This window comes from Sinocyclocheilus rhinocerous, unplaced genomic scaffold (genome assembly GCF_001515625.1).
Source record: "Sinocyclocheilus rhinocerous isolate Xijiao unplaced genomic scaffold, SAMN03320098_v1.1 scaffold655, whole genome shotgun sequence".
Lineage (NCBI taxonomy): Eukaryota > Metazoa > Chordata > Actinopteri > Cypriniformes > Cyprinidae > Sinocyclocheilus > Sinocyclocheilus rhinocerous.
The window spans coordinates 78,412-88,521 of NW_015646377.1; the positions used below are offsets into that span (position 1 = coordinate 78,412).

Genomic DNA, 10,110 nt, shown 5'->3' on the forward strand with positions numbered 1-10,110 from the left:
GTCTGTGTGTGTGTCTGTGTGTGTGTGCCTGTGTGTGCCTGTGTGTGCCTGTGTGTGCCTGTGTGTGCGTGCCTGTGTGTGCATGCCTGTGTGTGTGTGTGTGTGTGTGTGTGTTCAGGTACCTGTGCTGGTTTGGTCAGTGCTGATGTTTGTATACGGAAGAAGGGTGGATGTTGAGATCTGGACAGGTCTTGTTTTCTGTGGAGCTGTGCAACAAGATCACATCGTTTAAATCAAACAAATACATTAATAAAACAACCGTTAACTACTGCACGAATCATAAACTTAGTGGATGAACAGACTGTTTGTTTTGTGTTGAACATTAGGCACCTTTAATCACATTCAGCTGGATTAGTTTATATTCTCCCCATCCAGCTCCACAGCAGTACAGTCCAGCATCTGCCATCCTCAGGTCTCTGATGGTCATCGTAAATGATCTCGTCTGATGATCGTCTCGCAGAGAGAATCTGCCTTCAGACACTGATGACTCTCCTCCATAAGATTTTAGTATAAGATTCTTATCTTTGTAAGGTCCTTTATAGAAGTATTTGTAGGAGTTTTCATATCCTTTAGCATAAGGACACTTAATAGTCACTTGTTCTCCCTCCGTTCCTCTCTCTGTAATATCCACACACTGTGAACTGCTCACTGCACACACACACACACACACACACACACACACACACACATCAGCTTTACTCACATACACTGCCAAAAATAAGCCATATTTTTAGACAAAACGTTTTATGTAGCAGTAAAATGTAAAATAAAAAAATAATAAATTTTGAGCTTATACCCATCAGGAGAAACCCAGAAATCATCGATGTGAACTTCATTTCTTCATCGGTTGAGTTCAGAAAATCAAAATGAAAATCTTAGCAGTTCCTCGAATGACTTTCTTAAACTCAAATCTCCAGTAATACTGTGAATACAGCTCTCTGCTATCGATGTAGAGTAAAGTTATATGTCTGTTGCTGATCTCACGTGATGGGAATCAAACACTAGCGCTGACGGACAGTATGTCTGAGTTTCCATGTGATGTTGAGGGCGTTATGTGTGAAAAATGACCAGGAAATTAGCTGTGAACTCACAAACCACAGCCTGTTTCCTGTGTTTCTGTTCTGCCTCTACCTTCGAGTGCTTTTCTGTTGCCCTTTTGCTCTTTTCTGGCTACAAACATATACAGCAAAAAATATATATATATATTATATTAGTATATACTATATATTAGTAGAAAATGTATTTACATAAATGTTTTGCAGAGGTGTAAAGAGTACTTAAAAAACTATACTTGAGTAAAAGTAGAGATACAGATGCAGGAGGCTAACAAGCTTAACAAGATAAGATACACACTGACTACAAACACCTCAGGAGACAGGAAGTGACATAAAAGTCCAAGACAAGGCACAGAGAACATGTAACAAAAACAAGAAAGAGCTGATTTGTGAGGGGAGCAATCACGTTTATTTTATAAAACCAAAATAAAACTCAACACCTCAAAATTACAAAACAAAACAAAACAAAACACAACAATATCCTTCAAAAAGGTCTCCTCAGTATAACGGATAGATAAAATAATGTTAAGTAAAATGAAAAAGTCAAAGCACTCTTGCACAGGATGTGCTGGTTTCAGCCTCATCGCTGACTGCAGTCATGTCCTCATCTCATATACAAAACACCTGCGATTCAAGTAACTCGTATTCACATAAAACAGTCTCACTGACACATTCGGGTGAGTAAGGGCAAAACACACAAGATCTAGGACTTTCAGTGCCCTGTAGTTGGGGATATCACGTCTTTTGTAGCAGAAGTAAACTGCTGCAGATAAAGCTAGGTGCCATGCAAAATGTAATGTGTAACTGCAACACTCATTTCTAATGTAGTGGAGTAAAGTAGTTACATTTACTCAAATACTTCACACCTCTGATGTTCTGAAACACATTTTACCAAATATATTTATATAGCAAATATATGTTTAAATATATTTCAAACTATACACAAAAAAATTCCCATATATATATATTCTCTAAAATGTGTTTCAAAACATATTTACACAAATATGTTTTCTCATTTGTTTTGTATATTTTTGAAAATATATTTGAAGAGTTCAGATTCAAAAGCCTCTAAGTGCCGTTTAAAATTTTCTTCTAAAATGAGCATTTTTATCAGGCTCCTATGTTTATGTTCAGTTAATTCACTTTAATGGCAATGACAAGAACCTATTCAACCTATTGTATTTATGCCATTAAAGTGAAATTACTGAACCTACACATAGGAGACTGATAAAAATGCTCATTTTAGAAGAAAATTTCAAACAGCACTTAGAGGCTTTTGCATCTGAACTCTTCATTTATACATTTAAAATATATTTCAAAATTAAAAAAATGGCCAAACATATATTTGCTGAAATGTGTTTTCAAATATATTTACATAAATATATTTTCATAAAATTTTGATTTATATATATATATATATATATATATTTGTATTTTATTATATTTATTATTACATAATAAATATATTTTCATAATATTTACAAAACATATTTATATAAATATATTTTCTATCTTTTCTATGAATATATATTTTTCTTTCTATATATATATAATTAAAAATATATTTCGACCTCTATATTTATTAAACTTCAGAAAGGAACAATAATGCAATATATAAAATTATTAAACATCATTAAATCATTAAAAATCTACTTTTGATTTCTAGCAGGCCAACTGCTTTTTTTTTTTTTTTTTTTTTTGTTTTGATGATTTGTTGATGAGGCTTCAGTGTTCAGTCCGGTGTTTGATCAATACTGTGATAGATGGACTCTTCTTGAACAGAATCAGTTCTGAGACTCTGATAAACGTCACTATGTCTACTTGAGTTCAGTTCTGTGTAGATCTGATCTGGATCCACACCGTTTCTCACTGCAGCAGCAACATTCATGTAGTCGAGGTCTGTGTCGACTGCTTCTGTGTTTGCAGGTCTGTGAAACTCATTTGCAGCAGAACCGTCATCACTTTGAGCTGTGTGTGAGTTTGAGATCACAGCTGGGTTTCCTTTCTCAGAAGCATTCTGTGGAATTGGAAAAAGGAAATGATTGCATCATCATCAGTGAGCAAGGATGTAAACCCTGACTTGAGAAGAACTAAAGTTCATGACACAGTTAATTATAGATATGTTAGGCGAAGATGATCCTGACTCACATCTTCTCCATTTCTTAATGTCAGATGAAGCCCTTCAGCAGAAGAGGAGACCCAACCTGTAATATATGAATATTACATTACTCTTAAAACTCCCATGCTAGCTTGAATCCAGTGCAGTCTCAAATATTTTGTTCAGTCCAGCAAGAATCAAAGAAAAAGACAAAGAAAAAATGAAATCCAAGTTTAAAAACCCAACTGTTGTGTTTATAATTGTTCTGAATGATTAGATCTGATTTCAAGTACACTGAACTGAATTGAACACATTTAATTGAACATGAATTTTTTTTAAGTAGAAAGACTGAACTAGTTTTTACTTGTAAACATACTCCAATAACCTTTCTTTTATTTACACCTTCATAAATCATTTTGCACAGTGTAGATGTTCTGTTATTAGAGACTAGAAAGAAGAAGAAGTGTCTGAATTCACTGGCGACACATCAGAAATGTAGATTTTATTTATTCATTCATTATTACCACAAGTCTTTTTCTTCCATATGGCCACAACAAGCAATACAGCAGAGATCAGGAGCAAAACCAAACCTCCTGCAGTGATGATGATGACGACGAATAATCCTGAAAATACAAAACATAACATAAACCAGTTGGTTCACAGAATTAAATGAAAGATATTTACCCCTCTTTAACCAGCAACAAAATATCTGAACAGATATCAGTTAAAGTCCTCTCCACAGCACACCAGTATAGTCCTGTATCCTCTGTTCTCAGATCAGTGATGCTTACGGTGAAAACTCTGGCTGTTGTGTCGTCAGTCAGAGAGAACCTCTCGTCTTCAGCTGGAGATCCTGATTCAACCATGATGTTTCTGCACTCACCTTTACACAAATACTTTGAATTTGATTCATATCCAGCTTCATAGCTGCATCTGATGTCAACTCTCTCTCCTCTGAGACCAATAACTATTTCTGGAGCAACAACTGAAAACAGAAATATAATTAATAGAGCTGTTATATGTGAGCAAGAGATTTTAGAGCAGAATGATAACTTACACACATGAGACTGATGATCATGCAGTAAAACAATAGAAACATGTCAAATTCTGTACAAAAGCCCTCAAACTCACCTGTACAGATGCTGGAAAAGAGGAATAGAACGTCCCACATGCTACAATTTTACGCACACTTTGCTTTAATATAAGACAAAAGCTCAGATGTTACAGTCTTTCTTATCCGTGCTGAGTTTAAAAGCATACTGTGTCAGCAACTTCCTTTCCCTTCTCTGTATCCCTGACCACATCAGCTCTTCAGGACATCGTCAGAGAGCACTGTATTTGCATACATACGTCACACATCAGCCGTGGAACAATGTGCAAACTCAGTCATCTGTGGAGTCAAATATTTTTAATATTAATATAGACACTGATTGTTTACACACAGGAAAACTGCATGAACTGAGTGTAACATTTTCGATCTCTTTTGCTCAACATTGGAGTGTTAATAGGCCTGCTGCTTTACACCCGTGAGAGAACCTATTAACTGCTGCTAAAAGAAAACTCTTGAGACTGTAACACTTCTGTGTGGCCTTTTATTCTGAAGGTAACACGCTCATTTTCTTCAGTGTGATTAAACACATCAGCGACTAATTCCTCTCCACACTGACCTCTGATGGACAACATGTGAAATGAGCCAAAGCAACATTTTATTACACTTCCATACATCTATACTGCATCACTGAGGCTCCAGGAAAAAAACAAAAAACAAAAGGCAAACTGATACAGAGTCTGATTAAGACTTCATTATGACTGGTAATAATTTAAAGGCATTTAAATGGTCAATTAAAAGCTCATTTGTCAAATCAACCCTGTTCTTTCCATAATGGACTATGGAAGACTCACTGATTTCTATTCATGTAGGTTTGTATCTGTGTTCTAGATAAAAAAAAAACTGCTGGTATAAGCGTATTTATTGCATAGCATCTCCATACATCTTACAACACAATTAAAAGTAATTTGTCAAACCTACCTTGTTCTTATTAAGTGATCGAGGTTTAGCTGGTTAGCAAGAGCCCACTAGCACCTGGTTTTACTCGTTCAAAAAGTTTAATCTGGATTAGAAAGATTTGGAAATCCCATGTTTTTCTAAGCAGGATCAGGTATTTTTGTACTTTTGTGCTGGTTTTTCAAAGTAACACCAACCTGATCCAGATTACCAAATCTGGATTTGGTAATGTTTTTATTTGAATAGACATAAAGCAGCACAATACAAACATCCCTTTCCATTTTTCCATTTTATTTTTTTTCTTTCTTTTTCTTTTTGGTTCATTAAAACCTCATCATTTGAGGGATGCAACTAAAAACTACTTTGAAGTGGTTCATCTCTGATGATTAATATACAGTGATCAATGACCTGAAGATGAATAACGATTATTTTTGTTTGATACTGAAAGCTGTTTTGGGCAGTATTTATGGATTATTATAGCCTAATGTCTACTTCTACTATAATGGTTAAATGAGTCAAGAGCAAAATAAAAATATAAATCTGTGTGCATATGATACAAATAGTGCATTTTCCTGATAATTTTTTTTAAGTTGCATTACTTCTTTTATCAAAGGTATCTCAGTCTTACTGAAAGGTTTGATACAGATCCAAAAAAAGTGATGTAATCCAATTTTAGAATCCTTTTTTTTTTAAATGTTGAACTACCCATTTTCAAGAATTGACCCAATTCGATCGGATTGACCAAAATCTAATCAGAATCACGTATTTTCCCTTGATGACCACTCAAAATGTTTCCTGACAAAATATGTATAATTTTGCAACATTTCAGTTACAAATATTTCAGCTGAGGAAAGCCACAGTGAAGATTGTTTTCTTGTGATGTCATCAGCCAGTCAGTAGCGTGATGATGTCATTGCCCTGATTAGCCACTCCCTAATTAGTGAACATCACCGTTTACAGATAAAGTGATCATATTTACACCCATTTTACATTTATTAGGCTAACAAGATTATTTAAGACTACAGTACCATTTTCAAAGTTTATGCAATATTCATATTCAATAAAAGTAACAAAAAAAAAGGGTTTTGATAATTTGTTGATGAGGCTTCAGTGTTCAGTCCGGTGTTTGATCAATACTGTGATAGACGGACTCTTCTTGAACAGAATCAGTTCTGAGACTCTGATAAACGTCACTATGTCTACTTGAGTTCAGTTCTGTGTAGATCTGATCTGGATCCACACCGTTTCTCACTGCAGCAGCAACATTCATGTAGTCGAGGTCTGTGTCGACTGCTTCTGTGTTTGCAGCAGAACCGTCATCACTTTGAGCTGTGTGTAGGTTTGAGATCACAGCTGGGTTTCCTTTCTCATAAGCATTCTGTGGAATTGGAAAAAGGAAATGATTGCTTCATCATCAGTGAGCAAGGATGTAAACCCTGACTTGAGAAGAACTAAAGTTCATGACACAGTTAATTATAGATATGTTAGGCGAAGATGATCCTGACTCACATCTTTTCTTCTCTTTTCTGTCAGATGAAGCCCTTCAGCAGAAGAGGAGATCAAACCTGTAATAGATGAATATTACATTACTCTTAAAACTCCCATGCTAGCTTTAATCCAGTGCCACAGTCGCAAATATGTTGTCCAGTCCTGCAAGAATATGACTCAAATAATTCTGAAGACAAAGAAAAAATGAAATCCAATTTGAAAAAACCCACTGTTTTATTTAGAATTGTTCTGAATGATTAGATCTGATTTCAAGTACACTGAATTGAATTGAACACATTTAATTGAACATGAAATTAAACGTTTTTACTTGTAAACATACTCCAATAACTTTTGCTTTATTTACACCTTCAAAAAAATCATTTTGCACAGTGTAGATGTTCTGTTATTAGAGACTAGAAAGCATTTTGTACAGCACCTTTGAGTTACTTTCTCAAAGCACTTTAAAACAAAAGCAAACACAAAAACAGCTAGGAATAAAACATATAGATTAAACATAAAAAAACAACAACAACAACAAAAAATTAATTAAAAGCAGTCCTGAAATAAAATGTTTATAAAAGACAAGAAAGATTCTGTTACCATAACGCCTAGTACACAAGGCCTGTTTTTTGGTAAAATATAAATTCACCCAGGTGACTCAGTGCCGCTACAGCAGAGATTCAGTGCCCTGCGACTTCTGGCTTTCCCCAAAACTAAAATCACCTTTGAAGGGGACTGAGGCGTCATTTTCCTATGTGCAATGTTTCTTTTAAATTGTATCTTCTTTAATAAATGTTTCTATTTTTCATATTACATGGCTGGATAATTTTCAGACAGCCCTTGTATGTGCATAGCGCAAAACAACATTGCTGCTAGAATGACTGTGTTTTCGAAGGCTGGCCAGACCAGTAGTAGTAGGCCGCGGAAGACCGAAGAGTCCAAAGCCTGCTTGGCTCAGCTGATTAAATTGGAGCCATCATCCTGTTTGTGCCAAGTTTCAGAAAGAAACAGAGTGTACGCCAGCAGCCATATCGCCCTGCAGCCCAAGACTGGTCTCCCACTGAAGTTAAGCAGGGTTGAGCTGGTCAGTTCCTGGATGGGAGACCTCCTGGGAAGACTAGGTTGCTGCTGGAAGAGGTGTTAGTGAGGCCAGCAGGGGGTGATCACCCTGTGGTCTGTGTGGGTCCTAACGCCCCAGTATAGTGACGGGAACACTATACTGTAAAAAAGCACCGTCCTTCAGATGAGACGTTAAACCGAGGTCCTGACTCTCTGTGGTCATTAAAAATCCCAGGATGTCTTTCGAAAAGAGTAGAGGTGTGACCTCGGCATCCTGGCCAAATTCGCCCATTGGCCTCTGATCATCATGGCCTCCTAACAATCCCCATATCTAACGATTGGCTTCATCATTCTGTCTCCTCTCCACCAATAAGATGGTGTGTGGTGGGCGTTCTGGCGCACTATGGCTGCTGTTGCATCATCCAGGTGGATGCTGCACACTGGTGGTGGACGAGGAGATACCCCCTCACAATGTAGAGCGCTTTGCGTGCTTAGAAAGTGCTATATAAATGTAATGAATTATTATTATTATTATTATTATTATTATTATTACACTGAATAATACAGCATTTAAAAGGTGTGTAGTCACCACAGCACAGGAATTCCTCTCTGAACAGGCCAGTGATAATACATTACCAAAGACAACACGAGAGTGAAAGTCTTTTGTTCTTCCATCAGCAATTAAGGATCGAGAATTAAGGACCGAGATGAGGGAAGACGAAGAAGGGATGTAATTGCATCCTGAGCTCTGATGAATGCACTGCTTGGGCCGCAGCAAACCAGTCATAAGTGTCTTTAAACAGATACTGGTTTTGCTTTAGAGATAGAAGCTTGTGGGAAGTGTATCATATGTTTATGTTCAATGAAGACACATCAATCCACAGCAAACCCAAGTAGACGCAGGCAGACATCCAAACCAACAGAAGCAAAAGTCCAGCTGTGATAATGCGAGAACCACCAACTCGAATGGGGATGTAGAGAGTGTCCGTAAAAGCAAAAATATCAGTCAGATGAAGAAATCAACGTGACATCATACAGACATAAAGCATATGAAAGGAAAGTTACTGAGAGAGGAAGGGCAGAAGCTGATCTGACCTGGTGAGGAGATGTGATGATCTGTGATCGTGGTGGAGCTGGATTGTGGCTTCAAGTCTGATGTGCTCAAATGGGGTGGTGTGTTTGAAAATGAGCTGACCGTTTGATCTGAAGGGAAATATAGATTGTGCTGTTATACTGACACAGTATTGAATATGTAGTAATGAATATCTAGTACCTGGATGAATGGTGGAGGTAAAAATCTGGACAGGTCTTGGCCTCTGAGGAGCTGAAAAACAAGGAGAATCATCACACCATTCAAACGAAACACATATATTAATAAAATGATCATTGATCACAGCATAAAGCACAGTGGATGAAACAGATTGTTGTTTACTATTGTACACCACACCTGTGATCACATTTAGATGGATTTGTTTAATGTATCCATATCCAGCTCGACAGATGTACCGTCCAGCATCTTCCATCCTCAGGTTTCTGATGGTCACTGTCAATGATCTCATCTTGCCATCATCCCGCAGTGAGAATCTGCCACTGACTGAGGTCTCTCCTCCATTAGATTGTAGTATAACGTCATAATCTTTGTAATTTCCTTTGTAAAAGCCTTTGTAAGCTTTTTCATATCCTTTAGCATAAGGACACACAATGAACGCTTGTTCTCCCTCTGTTCCTGTCGCTGTAATATCCACACACTGTGAACTGCTCACTACACACACACACACACACACACACACATCAGCACACTTCTGTCTGGACCATATTGCCAAAGAACTAACATAAATGTATAGCAGATATCATTAACGTTTAACAAGGAGTATCAGAAGGCCAAGTCCTGAATGTGGACGAAAGGAGGAGCTGGGGATGGAGGAGGGTAATTAGGGAAAAATAGTGAATAGAACTTATATAAGCATGCTGTGAATCAGCTGATGCAAGCTTGACTGACATGACCAGCCACTAACGCTATGGTTGATTTCAGCACAGAGCACTGCTAAAACACAACGTACGACGTAACATTTAGCATCAAAATACATATTACTAAAAGATACATTAAATAATTCATCTTTAAACAGCAAATTAGAACTAAAGATCAGAGCTTACACATCAGTAGAAACACACAAGCCTTTTGCGAGAAGCTCATTCTTGCAGTCACACCAGTTTTCTTGTGACGCTCGAGTGGTCAGTATCTCCAAATCGCTCTTCTATCAGTGAACTGTTATGTGAATGTCGATTGTCCATTTGATGCTCGTCTCATGATGAAGGTCAAACAATTGAGCCAGCATACATTGTCTGTATGTGTGTATGATGTTGAGGGGCGTTGTGTGAAAATGCATCTCGGTGGTAATGAGGAA

General features: G+C 37.1%; 1 protein-coding gene across 1 annotated transcript in view; it reads right to left on the reverse strand.

Annotated features, from left to right (window-relative positions):
- LOC107707715 (CMRF35-like molecule 1) overlaps nt 1-1,107 on the reverse strand; it is a 3,961-nt gene extending 2,854 nt beyond the window's left edge. The window contains exons 1-3 of the mRNA XM_016511808.1: nt 797-1,107; nt 331-648; nt 123-206 (exon numbers count right to left, since the gene is read on the reverse strand). Of these exons, the coding sequence (XP_016367294.1) occupies nt 123-206; nt 331-648; nt 797-836 (442 nt within the window). The 5' untranslated portion in view covers nt 837-1,107. The remainder of the gene's footprint in view (nt 1-122; nt 207-330; nt 649-796) is intronic.
- Between the last annotated feature and the right edge of the window lie 9,003 nt (nt 1,108-10,110).